At 40.1% G+C, this 22,037-nt stretch overlaps 1 protein-coding gene across 5 annotated transcripts in view; it reads right to left on the bottom strand.

Moving 5' to 3' along the window:
• Nucleotides 1-5,236: 5,236 nt before the first annotated feature.
• ZNF536 (zinc finger protein 536) overlaps nt 5,237-22,037 on the bottom strand; it is a 343,774-nt gene continuing 326,973 nt past the window's right edge. For all 5 annotated transcript variants that reach the window (XM_032701325.1, XM_032701326.1, XM_032701329.1 and 2 more), the window contains one exon: nt 5,237-5,717. In XM_032701325.1, coding sequence (XP_032557216.1) covers nt 5,482-5,717 — 236 coding nt within the window. In that variant the 3' untranslated portion in view covers nt 5,237-5,481. The remainder of the gene's footprint in view (nt 5,718-22,037) is intronic.

Below are 22,037 nucleotides of genomic sequence, written 5' to 3'. Positions count from 1 at the left end.
GCACAACATGCAGTACATGGGCATAAATAACAGTGTGTTATATAAATAATTACATGTATGAAAGGCTGTAAAGCACCGAAGATATATTTGTACTTTTACTTAGGAGAACGTTTTAAAAATGATTGCTTTGTTCACCGCGTGGTTTTTATGTGTTGAATGTGGTGCACGCAGAGAACATTTTCCAAAGTTGGTTTGTTTTTTTTTTTCTCCCCTTTCCTCCAGGTCACACTAGCGTTATAGTTAGCAAATTGATAAGGTTCCACCGTTAAGCTTTATTACTTGTGACATGAGCCTATGACACTTTATAAAAAGAAGTAATCCAGAACAATCTCTAGGTAATTAACACCTAGATAAACAAACATAAATTTCTATATTGCATTTATTTGGACTACCACTCAAATACGCGTGAACCATGCTTTTTTAATTAAAAGATAAATCTATGTGACACTTAGCCTCAAACTTAATTATTCAGCATAGTATAATAAAAAATAGAGCCCATTAAATGTGTCTTGCTCTGTATTTCTGTATTAACAGCAAAACAGTTCACTCTGGGATCATTTAAATTTTCTTCTTCCTCTTTTCCTGCAATTTCCCTGTTCAATGAGAACCTTCGGTTAAAAAAAAAAAATACCATAACAAAAAGCCCCCAAATGATACCCTGAACAGCACCAACAGGTGAGGAGCTGTGGAACTTCTCACAGCCCCTATAACACTCAGCTGGGTGACATTTTTAATATGACATTACACCACAGCTTCACTCTCCCTCCTCCCTCTCCCCAGCTTTCCCGACGGAAACATACTTCCACTGTGGTGGATCATGCCAAGCAGCGATATCCAGAAATGAAAACCACAATAGTTAATAATTTCACTGGGAACATGCTTACAATACACAAGGTGAGGGTTTTATAACGTACTGTTACAATGCAGATGTTAAGCAGATAGGGGGAAATATTCAATTCCCAAATTACAACAGGCAGAGGGCTTATAGTCCTTATAAAAGTTTCAACAAGAAACATTATCTTAGAGCTGAGAGCAGCCTTGTGATGTTAGGTGGGAAGACTCTTGTCAAGACACCCACCATCTGTGTGAGGAAGGCTGCCCATCAGCTGCAGGAAACAAAAACCTCCACAGATTTCTGTGAGGCAACCACCTTCCTCTTTCAGACCTTCTTCTCCACAAACTGCCTTAGCAGGTGATGCAACACCACCCTTGGAGGTACACGGCCACTGGTGGTCATTTTTATAGTTTCCTAGGGGATATAGGTACTGTTTAATGCACAGGACCATAAAAGGAGGCCGTGTTTGCAAGCATCTCTGTGGAGGTGCAGTGAGACAGTCATTGCTCCTTAATCAGGTTTTCACATTTTCATTTATTGTCTGTTGAAACCAGAAGGCAGGAAAATCTTTGGGAGACACCCCCATACCCACCCCAGCTCCCCAGATGGCTCTTTTTCCCTGGATCAAGGGCACAGTGATTACCTGAAAGGACAGTGATCCTGCTGTGAGGCAGAGTTCAGCTCTGAGCCTGGAGCTCATCCATCCTCCAGCCCCATTTTTACATGCTACCATTTTGTGCCTAGGAAGGGTGGTTCCCCCCGAGAGGGTGTGTCACACACACACACACACAAAAATCATTAACTTCTTGGATTTTGATTAAACTTTGATGCATTGCAGATTTTATTCTCTGTGGATGAAGAGACCTGTGGCATTTGCCCATACACCAGGGAATTTGGCACCAGCTCCACGATTCCCATGGCCACACACACTCGCTCTGCCAGTTCACTGGTGACAGCAACTCCTCGCTGCAACTTTCAGTCACTGAATAACTGAATTTCTCTGACGATACGCTTTAAATCTTAACCCTTCTGACAATTTTTGTACCTTTTTCTACGGGAGGATTCAAGCTAAAATATAACTTTATTATTGTGGGTACAACTGGTTTCGTTTAATGTTAAAATTTCCCTTTTCTAAACATGTTTGCCTTCTCAGCTTTTTTTGGAGCAAGGCCATGTTCCTCTCTCCTCTCCAAACTTGTTGTAGTTTCTCAGATTTGGTGCATCTTTTTTCAATGTTAATCATCCTTACTTTTCTAAGAAGTGAAAAATCCTTTAATTTATTTCCTTTCAAATGTGCAGATAAAACCTTAGAGGGGAAGAAGAAAGATCTACCCAGGAGAATGGGAGCACTTGCACATTCTTTGAAGTGTGGGCAGCTTTCTTAACATGCACCATAACAATAAACCTCACAATTTTCTAAAACCAAATATATGATCTATACAAACAATCTTTTTTAATGTGAAAACATGACTTTATACATCATAGTGTATGATACACACTTCAAACACTTTCAAATCAAAGCTTGATAGACCCCAAGACTTTTTCTATAGTACATAAGTAGTAGTATATAAAACAATTATTACTACATGCTAAAACAGATTTCCACAGTCTTTTAATTAAGCACAATATATATAATATATATATGTATATACTGTATATAGATTTGTTCAGATTAATAAGTGGACTGAGCACACACACCCAGCATAATACACTCCAGTAACTGCCTAACAACTGTGAATTTACTGGCATTAATTTTTTTTCTTTTTAAATCTGACAAAGCTGAAGAAAATAATGTTTTAACTGTTCCTAATAAACATAAGCAAGTAGGAAAACTTTTTTTTTTCAGAGGTAGAGGTTTTATTGCGTAAAACACTGGATAAAACTGTACTGCTTCAAAGACATTTTTATTCTAACAGCAGAAAGAAAACAGTCATTGCTGAAAAAACAACTTTTAATACTTCTATACCAGAATAAAGTTCTGTCAACTGATGTATTATAATAATAAATAATGACCAAGAATAAACTTTAAATACAAAGTTTTCTAATTGTTACAAGCATAGCAACAAAATCCTCTACTCTATTGATCTCAGATTTCCTCCAAGATAGAAATTTTTCTTTGTGTAGGAATGTAGACAGTATTATGACCAGTATCACAGACTACAGAAGTTACAGAGAAAAAACTTGACATGTTTAGATATGAGAAGCATGATGATATTCAGAAACTGACAATGCATCACTGCTGCTGTCACTTGTTTGTATTACAAGTTACAAATGTTCTGGAAAAAAGGGCTATGTCAGAGGGGAGGAAGGGACAGTAGCACCCGACCAAATGGAATCAACACACACATCACAAGGAGCGGGAGATGTTTCCAGTGTCACAAACAGAATTATTGCCTGTCGTATCTGAAAATGCTCAGAAGACACAAAAGAATACTGAAAGAGCTCAAAAAGTGCAAGAAATGGAATGTGGGGGGTGATTTTGTTTTTTTTTCTCTCTTTTTTTTCGTTTTTTTTTTTTTTTGCTAAGATACCGAAGGCGGCGCAAACACACAAAGCAAGCGACTGACACAGTCACCAAACACAGTAGTGCAGTTAAAATCCTAAAGCTTACTACAGTCAGAAAGGTTCAATAACATTTCAATCCTTTATCTAGGATCATAGAAACAGTTGCATTAAGTTTATCAACTCGATTTAAGTAAGGCAGTGAGAACTATACTAGAAAAACAAGAAAAGCAGCTTGCTCTGTGCCAGATGGGTCCAAGTTACACAGTGACCTCATTTAAACTGAAACTTCAGTTGGATGACATCCTTTCCGACAGCATATGCAAACCGTATTCCTTATTAGCCTGAGATTTTTTTTTTCCAGTCTCAGGGTAGCGCTAAGAATTTTATTTACATTGATTGCAGTTTAGTATTTTTTATAAACTGCTTTAGGCAGAGCTGAAGTTTTAAGGCCCTGGGGTTTTACTCTGTGCTCCCAGCCTGCAAAGAAATATTGACTTTTTTTAGAATTTTTTTCCTTTTTTTTTTTTTAAAGTCTGGATGATTTTGTTTTAGAAGAAGTTAATACTTCTCTACCATCGCAATAAACAGCACCAATTTTGCTTCTATCAAAGGAAGTACACTAGAAGGATAAAATTTTATGCCATTCAGAGAGTTCCAGAATAAACCTTTAGTTATTTTTCTTACTTTTTAAAGTATGTGGTTCGTTATAGCCTCTCAAAAGCTTCCTATGTGGCAAAGACCTTACTAAATTTGGAGCATCCAATCAGTAAAAAAGCTAAAATCTGCAAAAATATAGAACACATTTGTTTTACAAAACCAAAGAAATATAATCTAAAACACTTTTCTTCATTAGAGACAAAGAGCAGAAAGTTTGGATTCATATTTTAGGTCAAGCTACTTTATAAGGGCTTGCTCCAGAAGAAACTTCTGCACTGTGTCTGTAACACTTACAAAAACTAATATATGAAAATTAACCACGACCAGGGAATCCTTCATTCAAGTGTGAAAAAAAAAAAGGAATTTAAAGGAAGTTTGAAAAACCAATAAGAAAAAAATGGAAGAAGAAAAAAAATTACCAATCTCCTATGTAATAAAATTCTGTTTCTCACCAGCACCTTCTATAGATAAGGCTGACTAGTTTCACTAAACAATATTTCTATATATTGTACTTCTACTTTTATAGCAACTTACTTCTTCATCAACAAGGAAAAAAAAAAGAATAAAAGCATTTCCCTCAATACTGCAAGATGATTACAAAAAATGGAATTACATTTCAAATCTGCAATCACACATCAGGCCGCAGATTTTTTTTTCTAACCATTGATTCATTTGGCTGTATATTAAAAAAAAAAAAAAAGAAAATGTAATATCACAATACTTTTCAATATAGGTCAGTACTGACCCCAGCTTATGGGCCGTCTAAGGTTTCTCCTACACTGCGGTTGCAACACCACTTGAATTGATTTTCTCTGCAATGACAGCTCCAGTCAGACTGGCACCATGGCAGTCTACCAAGACATCTCATTACTATGCTAGGCAAATGACAGCAGCTGGTGTCATATTATAAAGGTGTTTTCAACAATGAAAACACAGCCCCTCAATCTTCAAGGCAACACTAAATCATTTAGAGGGTATCATTTTTCTGTTAAGAGCATTATTTTTGGACAAAGACCACTTTTAAGTTTGATATTGCCCTGCTTTTTAAATAACTAACGACCTCTCAACATTTTCAAATCACTTTATTAACCCACCTACGTTGTTTGGAAGTACTTGTTGCCAGGTAACTGTTTAGCAGCCATTTTCAAGGGCTGGAAAATTTATTTTCCGTGTGTAATATATATATTTACACACACACACACACATATGGAATGTGTGTATTTTGTGTGTGTGTGTGTGTGTGTATGTAGATATATATTCAGTGTGTGTGTGACTGAATCTCTCCGTGTGCCTGTAAATATATATATATGTGCGTGTGTCCATGTACATATACATATACTTAAATGTTTTCAGCATCCTGTACACTTCTGGGAACTTGTCACCCCTTCCCTTGGAAGGTGTTTTAAGCCAGCTCTCACCCAAACACGAATCTAAACCTGGTGTGAAAGGCTACTGCAGGACGGAGAGGGACCCTCCGAGCAGCGTCACTCCTGGGCCTTGCTGCCCTCCTCCGTTAGCTCTGCCGAGCTCCCCGGCTTGACAGCTGCAGGTTCCTCCAAATTCCCAGAAGCTTCGGAGTCAACCCTGGAGCGCTTGAACCTGCGGTCGGGATACTGGCTGTTGTCGAAAGGCATGCGATGGACACAGAGAACGTGGGTCTTCAGGTTTCCCTTCTGAGAGGCACTGTATGGGCAGTATCTGCACTGGAAAGGCCGGTGACCTGCGTGACAGACGAGAGCCTGGTTAGTTTTTGGGTTTTGCCCGTGAACCTGACATTGCACAGCCTGGGCAGACTGGACACGCCGGAGCCCCCCGGCAGATTCCCCTCCCGTTGGGTGAGGGCATCGCCGCGTGGCCTCAGCAAGAATAAGAAATCTGTGCTCTTTGCATGATGCCTTGTTAAAGAAACTGCATTTTAAAAATTCTCTGCTTTGGATTTGCCGGAGCAGTGCAGCTATTCCATCTCCCTCCTCAGACCCAGCCATAAATCCGTCAGCCCACGATCCAAACTAAACTCTTGTAAATACAGCGTGTACAAAGCTGTCTTCTTTTACATTTGTTAATTATCTTTTTTTTAATTGAAGTGCAATTCAAGGATGACAATGTGCAGACCCTTAGTCTAATAAACACACTTTGTCTTTGGGTGGGTTTCTGAGTAAAGAATTGTATGTTTTATTTCAATCGCACAGATTACTTTTTAATGCAAAGAAATAATGGATTGAGATAGCCAAGGCCTCAAACCTGCAAACATTTACTCCAGTGAGATTACTCCTGTGAGTAAAGATACGCAAGCATGTAAGTGTTTGCTGGACCAGGGCCCAAGGTTATCATTGGCTTTAAAATAAAATGTCCAAGTTAGATTAGAGAAAGAATGTTAATGCACAAAATCTGATAGATGCACTTCTTGTGGGTAAAACAGCAATCGACTGTGTAACAAAGGCATGAGTGAAAGACATCACTTCTCAGTAAGGCTATCAATATACTCTCCTATATTTTTCAGATTATTGTGACTTTGAATCTCCGTGCTGTATCTGGTTTTGGAGGTTATGTTTCAACAATCACATTTCAACCTATGCTGGGAAGTTGTTGATGTGTTTTACTGGAACTTTATGAGCTTTGTCTCTCAAATTAACTTAAACCAGGACCATCTGAGGTCAAATGCGCTTAGCTTGCTTTAATTTGCTCAAATAAATGAATAAATAAATGTGCCAGACCATCTACATAAAGCCAGGATAAGTGAAAAACAATACCCTATCTCCACATTTGAAGAGCACATTTTCCCTTGCTCCTGTGGTACTATCTAACAAGGCATAAAACAGATTCTGGAGCAGCAGAGGAGGAGGACTATGCTTCCCACTATGGGGGAAGGGGCTGGAACTCTCTCCTCTTGATTTTAGATGGGAATTGAACAAATATACAAATAGATGCCTGTTGTGCACTGGTCCAGTGGTACCTGCACTGGAGTGGGAATGCTACCAGTCTTCCCAGCAGAGATGGGAGCCTGGGTAGCTGCTGGCACACCAGCATGAGCATCTCTAGCACAGTGAATTCACCTGAGCCAGCATTAGTGCTCTGGGCTGCTCAAATGACTTGCCATTTTACTGCAACATAAAAACCACCACTTGAAAGCTGTCCCCCAAAACATATTGCTTGCTACCGTAAACCCTTGCCACAGGACTACAGGCTTGTTTCCTTTCTCAAGGATGGAAAGCTCCCCATCACCCTTTGCTTTTATAAGTTGAAGATTGCCAGAAGCATGACGACCCTGCAAAACCTCCAATACACTTGTTTATGCCTATATCTTGGGATGGAGTGTTGGTCAGTCTTCTGGTTCTCTCTGGGAAAAAGAAAGACATTTTCCTCAATAGCTTCATAAGGAAAAAGAAATTATGCCTGTAAGCTGCTAATCATTACAAAGTCAAATTTCAGTGAAAAATCTCATGGCAATAGCAATGGAAGAAACCTACATAGATAATGTTAGATAGATTGGATTGGGCTTTTAGAGAAAATTTTCAGCTGGAAGATATGAGGAAATAGGCAAAGAAGAGATTGAAGGTGTCCCTAGTGCCTCCTAGAGACAGTCCTAAAATCAATACAGAAGCACAAATATGCTTGGAAAATTTTGAAAATTGGAAGCACTCTCAAAACTGTCTGAGAATGAATAAGGTCCAGAGAAAGTCTAATTTTCATTGTCTTGGCAAACCCACAGATATTTGAAAATTCAGGAGAAAAAAAGTAAGAAAACCACTGTATTTCCCCCACTGTTTGTCAGAGATGGATAAAGTCACCAGAATTCACATCTGGGTTCTGGACTCTTTCTGTCCTTCTCAGCTCCTCTAGCTGGGCAGAGCTGAGGGGTCCATTGCACACTCTGCTTGGGAAGGTGCCAAAGCGCCTTGGCCAAAGTAGAGAAATGTTGGGTAAAGGGGAAGGAGACTTGCTCCATGGGTAATTGATTTTTCCCTTTCTCTAAAAGATAAAGGCCTGCCACTGTCACATCCACTGACATGTGAGACTACACCAGCAGCACCAGCTCCTCTCCAATATTTCTGGTGTTTCACTTGACCGTTTGAAAACCAGTTCCCTTGCTAAGAACAGAAAACACTCTACTAAGTTGCGACAGTGGCACAGCTTGCCCTTTAGCCTTACTCACTCTGGTTTATAGATGCTAAAAAAGCAAAAACATACCCTGTTTATTTGGTCCTTCCTGTGTGCTGGAATGGCCAGAGACTGGATGCACCATCTGTGATATAATGCCCCTGATAACTGCACACAGAGCAGCACACAGGGAGAGAAGGGGCTCTGTCTGTGAGGAGTGAGCAGGCGCAATGTGCCCATGAGCCACCCTCTGAAACCCTCAAGCAGTGTTTAGCACCGAAATACAGAGGATGGTTCTGGCTAGAGTTGGTGCCATTAGCCAGCAGTGTGAGAGCCAGCTGTAGGCTGTGCTGCATCAAAAACAGTTTGGGGAGCAGGACGAGGGAGGTGATCCTACCCCTCTGCTCTGCAGGAAGGAGATCAATCTGTTGGGAGGAAGTCCAGAGGAGGCCACCGAACAACAAGATGGAGCACCTCTCCTGTGAGGAAAGCCTGAGAGAATTGGGATTGTTCAGACTACAGAAAAGAAGGCCTCGAGGTGACCTAATTTCAGCCTTCCAGTACCTAAAGGATACCTACAAGAAAGATTTTCACAAGCGCTTGTAGTGACAGGACAAGGGGAATGGCTTCAAACTGACAGGGAGTAGGTTTGGATTAGATATTAGAAAAAAATTCTTCCCTCTGAGGGTGGTGAGGCCCTGGCACAGGTTGCTCAGAGAACCTGTGGCTGCCCCATCCTCAGAAGTGTTCCAGGCTGGGTTAGACAGGGTTTCGAGCAACCTGGTCTAGCAAAAGGTGTCCCTGTCCACAGCAGGAGAGTTGGAACTAGATGACTTTTAATGTCCCTTCTAACCCAAAGCATTCTATGACTTTATGATTCTATGATCCCACCAACCAGCTCTTAATGCTTTTCCCCCAAGTGGCTCTTAATAAATGGCCTTCCTAATTCTTTCCTGCAAAGAACAAATTCTAAACAAGGAATGCACAAAGCATGGCTGGAGCTACCACCTCACATGCACCCTTTTTGCCCAGCACTGAACCAAGTTCAAACCCCTGCAATTCCATACAGGGAATGTCATTTATTAATTCAACGCACTTTAATAAATCAGACAATATAAAGTGCACGTACAAGGATTCAGTTCTGCATTGCCTCCCCCACGACTTACTTTTTCAGGCCATCAAAATTTCACATCACTGCATTGTGAAAAGTAAGTACACAATAAGTTAATTTGTATTGTCACTATGCAGTACAACTGTGGTAAAGAGCACATTCATTTTTAATCCAATATGAATAATATATAAATATGTATACAGAGTGAGGGTCATAGGAAAGCAAGCGGTACATTGTTTACAGCAGAAGTAGTACAAAAAGTAGAGATTATTCTTGCTTGCAAAGATAACAATATCTGCAATTTGCTTGTAACTAAGGGATAAAGAAAAAATTCCCATTTCTCTTAGGTATCCCATTCATTAATTTTAGCTCAAAAACTTGTTGTGGGCAGCAGGCTCTTAAAATAACCCTTCCCAGATAAGTTGGCAATAAATTTATAATGTTTTATCTAGCAGTGGTTGGTAGATTCTTTCTTAGTAAGCTATAGTTCATATATATTTTACCCGCTATATATCTCCCAATAAAATTATATGAAAGCCTTCAGGAGAAAAAAAAAACAATGGAGAAAAAAAAAACAATAAAGAAAAAGAAAATAAGAATCTTTCTGATATCTCAGGAGATGATGTGCAATGCCTTGCATTTGTAGTAAGGAAAATTAGACAAAAGGTAGGCCAACTAGGGGGCAAAGTATGGTTTGCATCTTTCTCTGATCAAAAAGTGAGGCTACAGGACAATATATTGTTTGCAGCTGAAATAATTCTGTTGTGGAACAATGTTCTATCAAGTCTGCAACTGAGATGTGAAGAGACTTTGTAATCCTTTGGATGGAAGCTGACAGTCTAAGGGAAAGGCAACAGCAGAAAATAACAATCAAAAGTAGCTAAAATGACAACAATGATTGCTGGACTGAAAGAACATTTTTAGGATGTATGGATTTCCCCAGGAAGGGCGATTAACTCCAGCACCTGCTGGAGCCACTCCTCTGACAGTGATCTAACCTCCCAGGATCAGTCCCAGCAGGGCAGCAGTGCTGTGGTGACCCAGGCTCATCATCCTTTCTAGTTTTGACTGAACCCTGGGAAGAACAAGGAGTGTGGACAGGAGGGACCTTCTGATCAGGATGGAGGAGTTTTCTGTGGGGCCCATATTAAGAAAAACCCCTCAAAGTTTGAAACTAGTCCACCTTTTTAAAAATATATGCTGCTTCATTAATTTAGGCTTTGAGGGGGGAAAAAAAAGCAAATTTGTTTTCTTTTCTTTCAAGTTTGTGATCTGATATGTTGCTTTGTGACACTTCACGTCAGGCTGCATCAGTCACATCGCGTTAGGTTTCATAACATGGCATGACTGATGCAGCCCAACATGGTGCATCAGCTGAGCAGTCAGGAGCTGTAGGTTTTGAGAAAGACATGGATCTCAGTCTGGGGTTTAGGACCATTTAAATGAGAGTTTACCTAAAGCAGGGGCCTTGGATTTAAGCAAAGCCATTACCCGAGAGTTGTTAAAGATTCAAACATATGCCAAACCCTATTTTGCTTTGTCTAATCTTTAAAACTCAAAATGTATTATTGGAACACATAAAAAGTCAATGTCAATGAAGTGTCATTGGGTTACTTACTGTAATCCAAACACTGCTAATAGTTACTAATTTATTAACTTTGATATGGATCCATTATTTAAGATTAGCACAAAGGAATACACAAACGAGAGAGAGAGAGAGAGAAAGAGTGATGAATACTAAAGTCTTTTTCATTAAAAAAATCATTTACATGGTCAAGCCGCATTAATTCTCCACTTCTAAAAATATTTGATCGGCATCCAAATTCTATAAAATTTCCACAAAGAAACATCTTATTTTTGTGGTATTACAGGCACATATGTAGGGGTTTGCACTAAAACGTAAAAATGGGCATTGAACTAGTCACATGAATAAGATCAGGAATTTATTCCAGATTGTTAAAAGTGTACTAATCACAGCAAAATCATGGCTTTCTCCCAAAGCAGCAAGAAAACGGTAATTTGAAAGAAAAATGCCAATAATACATCACACACAAGCCGTCTGTTGTGCCCACTACACCACTTTTTATTATATTGCATATGTGTACATGTATACACAGATACAGACGTACAGACACACGATTTAATGCATAAATTTAGGGAAAAGGCAGAAGAGCAGTAACATGATGAACAGAAAACAAATGCTGCGCAATGTACTATAAATTATAATTAAGCTTGGAATAAAATGTGTTTCTTAGATATGACATTTGTTCCCTTAAAATGCAAAAATGGCCATGATTATCTGACAGAATGTTTTCCCTTAGATGGCCAATGGCTATAGCACTTACTGAGATGCAATACGGCAGACTCATTTCAGATTTCTTTGCCTGGTTTAAGAATATTCTTTTGGTGAAAATCGAAAATAACAGCAATTACCTCTTTAAAACAAATTATTCCCTCGCCAAGAGATATTTGAAAAAGCCTCAAAGGCTTGAATTTCTCAGAAGCAAATCTCTTTAGTTGGGATGTTGGACCCTGAAGATCCGGACTTGACTTCCTGGGCTGCTGTAGCGATCCCAAAAGGCCAGGACCACCTCCAGCCAGGACCAGGACTCCTGCAGGACCAGTTGCAGTGGCTTAGGATGGATGGCCACTGCCTGCTGCACTGAGATGCTCAGTCCCACAACGTTGCTGGTGGAATGGTCCATGTAATCACACATCTGCTGCAGAGCAAAGCCTGCAAGCCGCATTCAAACCTTCAGTGAGCCTGGACCTCCCCAGGAAGAGCTGCTTTAAATCTTTTTTTTTTTCCCCACACAAGCTTCTGTTCGAGGTACAATCATCTCTAAACAGATGAAGTGTGTGCTGCCTCAGAACCAACGGCAGGCAATGATGGCTGTGTGTTTTCTCTGTAGGTAGAGAGATTTTCTGAGCACCTCCAGTTCTCTGGCAGTGACTGCTGGGCTGAGCTCATGGCTCTCTCAGACCACAGTTCTCAGGCCTCTTGGTGAACACTGCCATTTTAAAGTATATTATAGCATAATAACACGCATTTGCAAAGGGAAAACTATTTTCATTTAAATCTTGGCTAGTGCGATTTCCCTTTTTTAACGTATAAATTTTCCTAAATACATTTACTATCCACAGCAAACATCCCAAGTACTGTATGCATTACCCAGGAGAGCAGAATGGCTCTCAAGCAGCCATTCGGATCTGGAGCATAACAGTATGGATGGGAAAATGCTGAATAAATATATTTGTCCAATAGACAATAATGGCTCTGATTGAGCCATTCCACTTTATTGGTCTCAAAATATGCATTTTATGAAACTCCCAAAATACCAGACAGATTAAAGTACACCCCATCAGGTTCATATATGTAATAGAAGTTTTTATAAAACAATTGAAAAGTATATGTTTATTTACACACAGGTCCAAGACCAACCAAGATGATCTTCGGGGGAAATTTCAATATTCTGTGAAGTTTATGTGTTTACTGGATTAAAAAAAACCACCAAAATTGAATTTTAAAAACTCTATTTCTTGTTGACCAGGAAAAGCCATAAAACCAAAAAGCCTTGTCTGAGGCTTTTTGGTGATTTTCTGTGGAAGTATATTAAAAAAAAAAAAAAAGGCAGAAGTATCTGAATTTTAGGAACGTTAGGAAACATTTTCACCTACCAAAGCTAAGGCTTTGGGATACATTTCCCATGGGATACCTAAAGCTAGGACAGCCCCCTCATCAACCAAATTCCTTCATTACCAGGCTCAATCCTGCAAATAGTCCTAAGAGGTTATCAGATGAATTGCTCATGGTAAGTGGCAGCAGCCTAGTTAGTCAATCCCCCCCTCACTAGTATTGAGCAGACACTTCCAGGGGCAGCTCAGGTCCAAACACAGGCATTTTCTTCTGCTGTGAGTTACTGGAAAGATCTTAATTAGGGGAGGTTAAATTTGGGGTGAAGACCCAGCTCATGGTAAAAGTTGGCACCAGCTGGATCCTAAATAAATGCATTAAGGACATTTGAAAAAAAAACATCCCAAGGCCAGCACCCATCCCAAAGTCACCCTGTGGCACTGTGGTTCTGGTGTATGGCTGAGGTGGACATTCAGTCTACAGGCACCTGAAATAGCAGGGTGGCAATTAACTGAACTATCACTGCCTGAAGAAGAGCTGGAGAATAAAAAGACCTAATCTGTAACTAATTTTTATCAAGGATTTTTACTTTAACAAAAAAACTTCATTCATTGGATCAAATTAAACCCTCAGATACCTACCTGGCTTTTCTGAAATGTAATCAAAGGTGGACTCTGACCTTAATTTAGTGCATTATACAGTGTTTTGTGTTTCCAAATAGGTAAATCAACTTGCTGATGAGGACACTAAAGGGTTCAATAATGACAGGGGAAAGCAAAAGTAGGTGCTACACTTTGCCTTTAACACATAATACTAAACTATTACATTAATTTTACACGTTCCCCCGAAAATAAAAACTGTACTTAAAGTAAGCATTCAATTCCTGTCTCAAAAGGTTACAATCACACACTGAAGCTTCCTTTAAAAGCAAAAAAAAACCCTACCCCACCACCAAAACAACCCTGCTATGTACAACAGACAAATGCAGATTGGTCTGACACAGAGGATACCAGTGACATGGGCACTCCTGATAGAGAGAAATTCCACTGTTGTTCTTCACAGATATGCTTTTAACTTACTGAAAAAATCAGTCACAAAATTATGGAAAACATCACAAATTCAACACTTGTCACCTTTGCTATATAGAGCATGGAAAGGATAATTATTTGGAGGCAGAGTGAGGAACTTGCCAGCCGTCTGCAGTGCACTAAATACAAGTGAATTAGGAAATGGCAAGGGAAGTCACTGGTGGTGTAAGGGAGACCTGCAAATCCTGGGAAAACAAACATTTCCCATTTCTTGCAGAGCTGATAAAACAACAGGATTACTCTGCTCCAGACACATAGCACAGAATTTTTTTTCTTTCTCAGAAGACTAAGCTTTTCACACAGGAACTTTTGATTTAGAAGGGGAATGGATCTTTTCTTGGAAGAAAGGAAAAGCATCAGCAGAATAACTGAAAAGGTCCTCCTAAACAAATATTAAGCTTTATGGGAACCTTGTAAAGCTAAAATTCTGAAATAAAGGCTGAGGACTGTGCTTTCTAAGGACCTGTGTATCTCAGACCACTGCTGGTGGGTATGTACACACCTGTCCTGGCACAGCCCCCCGAGCACGATGCCAAACCAGGTCGGGTTGGGACATGACAACGTGAGTTACGAGCCCGGAGCCTCAGCGGGCTCCAAACGAGGTTAGTGGGAATGTTGTCATTGATTGAGCTCGAAATGCCAGACTATCGTTGTCCCATGCTTTGGGAAATTTAATTACATTTAATTTTTCATATTTATTTACTTTGGGTTATACACATAAGTAGAGGACAGAGTTCTTATCAAGGGCACTAGATACCTGTTGTAAAGAGCAGGCCGGCTCTGACTGAATTTATAATGGCAGTGATTACAGAAAGCACAATCCCTTTCTTAATCCTAAACTCAGAACATCTTGTATTTTTGCCCAAGCTTTCATTTCTAGCCATGCCCCTCACTCTGGTACCAATTCTTGTTCTCCCGAAGCCTGGCACATCCCTTCATCTCTGCAGCTTGGGCCCCTCCACATGAGAGAAGAGAGGTACCCAAGCCCAGGGAGTGAGCAGGTTATAATCCTCACAGCCCTCTCTTTCTCTTGTGCTTTGGGGATTCAAGTAGACTGCAGCTAAGGAAACACATTTTGAAGGTAAGTGGCAGGCTTTTCTTTAATATTAACTAACCTGAGTTCTTCTGATCATCAAAATTACATGTTCAGAGTCCCACCTTTGTCTTTACTTACATATTTCAATTAATTGTTATGCCTATTCACTCCTTTACTTGTTTTAATCACGCCAATAACATTACATTCCCATTCTAACCCCCTTGAGCAAAATATCTCAGTTTTCCTACTAGGTCATTCACAAGTTTTCTCTCTAATGTTCTGTCATATTTTTTAATTGTCTCAGTAAATATTTATTATTTCAGGGAGCATTTAGGACTTCTGGAATGAAGCTTTATTTGAATTTAATGTACCTATGGTTTCCCAGAATAAATGCTATACTGGTGGCACTGGGATTTTAGTAAAGAGAATGTGCAATTCAGAGGTGCTAATAGGAAAGATCTTGTTAGTGAGGGTATTTCGCTACCAAATATCCTTTATTCTGCCTAGCAATTCATAAATACAGTAGCATTTTATCTTTCACTCTGGGCAACTGTCTTGAGCTTATTTATTTTATTTGGTGGAATGGAATTTAAAAAATCTCATACTCAGCTTTCTAAATTTTTTTCAGCCCACATTTCAATGTGTCACATCCTCAGTGGTGTTGAACTGGACAGTCACACAGCCTGCACCATATGAAGACCTGCCCCTCTGTACACAGCCCAGTAAGGATAGGGGTTCTCCCCATCAGTCCCGTGGTCCATGAATCACCTGAATGGGAAGGGATGGAATTATCCGTGTGCTATAATGTTTGCTGAAGGGGGACTCTAAGCTGGAACATTTGTTTTCCGCATGTATGATGTCACTTAGGTTAAGCATGTTCTGCTTTCATTTCAGTTGTTGCTTTATTACATAACCAGGGTAATTTAGATGGTATTTTGTCACATTATCACTTGTCGTGTACCTCATGATTCTCTAACTACAGCAGCGTGTTAGTAGAGAGACTGAAGAAAAACAAAACACTTTAAATAAACACTTTAAATAAATAACACTTTAAATAAATATCTAGCTCTCTAATAGCTAATATTTCAAATTATCCACGAGTAGCTCACCATCCCACTAATCATTCTGCTAAAATGTCACTATTACCCGTTTATGGGATTTTGTGACTATAGTTTGCAGAACAACTCACAATTATGGGCAATGCCACCACATTATGTGCCCTCACGGCACTGAATTACCATGAGCACAGCCTGAGTGGGGACCTTTAGTAACCCACCTCTCACCAGGCATGTTTCTTGTGTAGGTGTACATGTAGCTAATGTTTCCATAAAAAAACCCACCACATTTTTATAATATCCCATTCAACAATCCAGGAGCTCAAACAGTAAAAATTAAAAGGCTGCAAAGAATAAATTGAGCATTAACTTTGCAGGACCTTTCCCTCTGGAAAGTGCTGTTGGGTGTTGTCACAGAAAAAAAAAGTGTCTTTTTTATTAAGTCACAAAGGAAATGCTTTCTCCCCTTCTCCTTTTCTTCTCTATAAAAGGCTCTCTAAAATGAAAGGTGTCAGACTTTGCTTTTTCTTCTTGGCATGATCCAGAATGTATGGCTGAGGAATGACAGATGTCTGCAACCAGCTGCAATGAAGCATGCTAAAGTTTCAGTCTAATCCACTTATTTCACTGCAGTCACGTAAACCAAAACAAATGGGCAGTGCCTTACATTATAAAAACACAGCAGCATTACTTTGTTGCATAATGTAGCTGATACGCCATCTTTTTATCATTTTTCCTACTGCAGAAAGAATTCACCTCTTTATTAAAAACAGCCCCTGAAAGTTCTCCCGTTCTGCTCACCTCTATTTTTTTCTTTTAGTGTCACAGCAGTCCTGCGATGCTCCATGCATTACTCAATATGCTGCTATTATAAAAGCACCGTCATATTTTTCTAGGGAAGACTGCTTTTGTTTTTAAAAACGTGATCCAATTCAGAAGCCACTGGGCCTGATTCTGCTTTCTCAGCCCGTGGCTTGAACAGACCCACACTGCTCTGAGCAAGGTCAGGATTGGACCTGCCCTCAGATCACTGCAGGTTTCAGCTGTATGACAAGTGCACCAAGCACTTACCTTAATGTGTAAAAAAACCCCACGTGTCTGTTTTTTACTGATCAAGCTGGAAATGTCATCAGAGACACAACTAATAGCCTTAATCTACTCGACTAACCTCATTCAAAACCCTCCCATTTTAATGAGGAGGGAGAGTCACTGCTGTTGTGTTTGCTGGAGCCCTGAACAGCCCCCCTCTATTTCGTTATGCCAGAGGGAGTATAACCTAAGTGAACATGGCATCGCTTCCTGGGAAGGGAGACCCTGCCTCACTCCAACATGTAGTGCAGCAACCTTTTGAACCCTCCCTCCTTTAATCCTTGTATGGAAAGGGAAAGGATGAGGAGTCATGTGGCTCCCTCCCCGCCAGCAGTTCCAACAGCTGGGAAGCACTCTTTCAGCGCAATTCATAAAAAAAGATGTGTTGGATTTCGCCGATGGCAGAATGGTGTACAATTTCTGGCCCTTCAGGCTAAAACAATAAATGCAAAGAGGAAAATTTGAGATTTCCCCCCTTAAACTTCCCACAACAACCTCAGCAAAACCACATGACTTGTCTTGTACAATCTCCCTGGTGTTTTCAGTGCTACTTTGGCAGGAAATCAGAATTACTGTTATATAAATTCCATCTGATGCCAGAGCTACCATCTGTGAGTAAAACTGCTTCACCTACGTCTGCCGGCAAAGCCACTCTCCCAGAGACAAGGGAGAAGGGGAAAAAAAATTTGATTAATTTGCAGAATGCTTGTGATTTGCTCATATATTATTATAACTGCTCATCAGCACATGACAAATTCCCAGCACTCCGCACAGGAACCCGTTCAGTTTCAGCAGTTTTTTGCGTCGGCACCTGACAGACTGCAGAGCCACTAATGACTTTCAGATGCTTACAAACAGTAATTCTATCTTCAGAATAAAAAGAAAAATCCGTAGGAAGAAAAGAGTAGAGTTAGTCTATTCCATTTCCTTCCTGTATATCAACATGATTTAACTCTTCGGGGCAGCAGCGGTTCCAGGATCACAACACGGCTGCTCCTTGCCTGTAAAAGACAAAGACTGCCAATCTCAGGGGAAAGGTGGAAGCAAAACCTGGTCTCTGAAGGCTTTCACTACACCAGCTCCGCAGAGAGCCAGATACAAAGCAGGTAGCCTTGGGAAGGGGCACACCTTCCCTGCAGCACAGAGGGAAAATACATGCTCTCCCTGGCGCTCCCAAATTCCGTGTCTATTTTCCTATATACTTCTGATAACCTTTTACATTTTCAGGGAACACATCTGCTTCCTAACTGCAGCTGAAATGTTTTTTTCCCCCTTTAAAAGTATGATTATGCTTTCTGAAGCACTGTCTGTGTGCTTGATTGCCTGTTTTAGATTAGAGATTTTAGCAAGGAAACAAAGACTTCAGAGTGCACATCAGTCCTGCATATGAGAAACCACAGAAGGAATAAGCAATAAAATGTGATGCACCATCTGTCCACAAACAATAACCTGGATGTTCTGAAGGCTTACAAATTATTTAGCACACAACCTCACCGAATTATAGGACCCTTAAATAGAGCAATAGACTAGGAATGAGAACCTCTTTGATGTCCTTTTGTATTTTTTCCCCCCCAACTCAGCCCTCGATTGATTGCTATCAGTTGAGGTATTTCTCAATGACTATTGGAGCAAGTTGATATTTATTAAGTAGCTCTCTGTAGAATATTTTGCCACAGATTTGAACAGTGGGGTATATGCTGCCTCCCTGGCCCTCGCCTGCTGCAAACAGATTGTTAATCAAAAGACAGTCTAAAAGAATAGTCAGTTGGGAAATTCAGTCCTAAGGGCAAAATGCTGCCCTCCGTACTCATGCGCAACTCCCGCTGGCTTCCACAGGAGCTCACGGGAACACTCAGTGAGGAATTTGACTTTATTAAGGACTGGAAGGCTTCTGACTGGACTCTTGTAGAACAAATCTCTAACAAAGAATCAGATTTTAATCCCCCCCCCCCCCAAATTGTATCCTGCTGCAATTAAAAATAAAATGACATTTTTTCCTAGCTGTCACGCTGAAGCACAGCGATCTTGCATGCAAAACGCATTAGCAACTGAGCACACTCCAGGTACTGTAAACTAGAGTATGTCAAAGCTACTGGATCCCTAGACAAACCTGGCATCCCTCAGCAATATGCACACGTACCAAAATCAAGACATTTAGAGACATTCCCTGTGTTAGGGATAGAAGATTTTGGCTCACGATATTTGACTGTGAGATCACGTTAAAAAACTCAAAGAAACAAACACAAAAAATACTCCTTTTTTAAAAAATATATAGTGAATTACAGAATTTCTAGATCTACTGTTTCGTTCAATCTCATCTCTACATTATAAATTCCTGAGTTTTCAGTGAACATTAGCATCTGTTTTTTTCCAATTGAAGCGTGCCTCTAAACCCGCACTCCAAAATAAATCAGCATCCCTAAAAGCCACCCACTTCATTTGAAAAAGGAAGAGCCTGCCCTAAATATTTCTTTTGCTTTGGTTTCCATAGAATTTTTTCTGCAGATTTTCCTAACACAACATTTCCCACGCTGGCTCTCAGCTAACAAACATCCAGACCCACCTACCGAAAGCCTTCTCATTGTGGTCTTTACTCTTTTGCCTAGATGGCAGATCAAAATTCAAACAAAAATAGATGTTAGAAGACAGAGGATTTCTTTTTTTATCATATTCTTTTTGACAAACAGGGGCCAAGAAGGAGGTAACTGTATAATTAACTTTAGATGTGCCTAATGTAACTCCATTATCATTGATGAGTCTTATGGAGAGACACTGAGAGGGAAATGTGCCTTCTAGAGTTTCATAGTGGAGCCAGCACTATTAAAGAATATTTCAGTATTTAGGCCCTGATTCAGCAAGTTGCTGAAGGTTATGCATGCTACAAAGCCTGTAAATCATCCCACAGATTAGTGTGGGAATGCACACACACTTACACAATACATGAGCCTAAGTTGTCTCTGAGCTGGGGACTCATAGCTTGGCCCTTACTTACAAAGATTCGTAAAAGAGACAAGAAAATTTGCCTGGGGGTAAAAGCTGGCACATTACATTGTTTCATTTTGAATCTATGCTCCTTTTTGTATTTATTTTTTGCATTCACTTTCACGTGGTGTTCGCTCCATGTGTGAAGGGACAGAGGGCTCCAAGGAAGCAGGTTGGGTGAGGGGCCACCAGCTCATCACCTGTGGAGGGGGACCTGTGGCACCATCCTGACCACTGGCTGTCAGCAGGCTGGAGCCCCCTGGGCCAGTACTAACTGGGAGGGTGGTACTTTTATCATCACTGGGGGTCACATGGATCTGACTGATTGCTGCACTCATTACATGGAGAAGAACAAACATCCAGAGCTGAGGCTGCTCTTCCACATGTCCCTAAAGCCAAGTGTTGCCACCCAGAGAAGGGCACATGATGAACATGCAGCAAAACCCTTAAATGTCACAGGAAACAAAACCAAAATCCTGTTCCAATAACTTGGAAGTTATAGACACTAAACTGTGTTGGTACACAGAGGATCAGGCATTACTGAGGATTTAATTTTAAATAAAATTGGAGAAGTCCAAGATTCTTATAGGCAGTGGGACACAGTGTCCAGTTAGGGTGTTAGGGTATTTTTTTTTATAACTTAGAGTAAAAGAGCTCCCTAATTATCTCTAGAGAACTTCAGCTGATCACAGCATGTCAGGTAGCAAGGAGGCAAATGTCCCAGCCTTGTTCCAAGCCCTGCTGCCTGTAGGAAAGCCACTCAATCCCACAAAAGCCTCATTGACTTCCACAGTCTTCCAGAGAGAAGGTTTACTTACATGAAATCAATGGCAGGCTCTGGGCTTTCAAGCAAACTGATACCCACTTGGGTTTCTCTGTGTATAAACCAAAATCATTTTGCTACAAAACTAATGCATACAGTGGTTAGAGGGGGCCAAAATATTTTGTCTTCTGGAGAAGACATGCAATCTCTCTGATTTCAACAAATAATCCTACCCAGGTAACTTTTCTCTATCTACCATTATGCTAATCAGAACAGAGAGGTCTATAAATGTGCTTAAAGAGACAACTAAAAAAAATTAATCTGTGGTTTAACTTAAAGGTCAACTCAATACATATTGAGAAGTCAACTGAAATTCTGCCATTAAATATAATCACTCCTTCTAGGGTGGTAAATACTGTGCAGAAATACCCATCAGGAGCCAAATTCTTATCTCAGATGAGAGCAAGACTGGAGCTGCACATGGATGGAGAAGAGCACTGGTCTTGCATACAGACCCCTTCCAGTCTGAGCCCCTGGGTATCAAGACCTAGGCCACTGGAAAAGCTCCTTTAAATTCCATCACTTGTGATTAATTTCGTGAGATATTAAAATATATACATATTAAAAACCTGGATTTTTTCTGAACTTTTTCCAGCTTTCTGGATTTACTTTCAAGCATTTTCCATAACACGAAAGGCTAGAGAGTTCCTTCCTTATAAAAAGAACAGAGAGATATTTTTCTGTAATCACGTGGCTACCATGGTGAAAGCCTTTCAGAAATAGGAAACTGCCCCAGCCATCACAGTAAAATCAGGAAAAGCAAGGACAGCCATGTCCTGACCCCCTGCCCCTGCCCCTTGGCTCTGTGGCAGGCATCCCAACTTGATATTGTACATGCAATTGTTCACAACCTCAAACCAGTTTTCCTATTCTTTAACAGAAAGAAGTAAATTGAATAAGGCTTAACAAGCATTTTATACATGTACAAACTTATTCTTTAAATTTTAATAAATGGAAGGTATGTTATAGGCATTTTCTTCTGAAATAATGTTAAAGATTCGGGGAAGGAAGGCACAAAGGTCAGATTTAAATCCTGAAGGTAGTATAAAAAAATTAGATAACACTGTTTATATATATTTTTTGTAGCATGTGTCCTGACAGTGTCACCATCAGCATGGGCTCCA

Source organism: Chiroxiphia lanceolata, chromosome 13, assembly GCF_009829145.1.
Source record: "Chiroxiphia lanceolata isolate bChiLan1 chromosome 13, bChiLan1.pri, whole genome shotgun sequence".
Classification (NCBI taxonomy): Eukaryota; Metazoa; Chordata; class Aves; order Passeriformes; family Pipridae; genus Chiroxiphia; species Chiroxiphia lanceolata.
The sequence above is the reverse complement of the archived record's forward strand: the minus strand, read 5'-3'. Positions and strand labels throughout refer to the sequence as shown.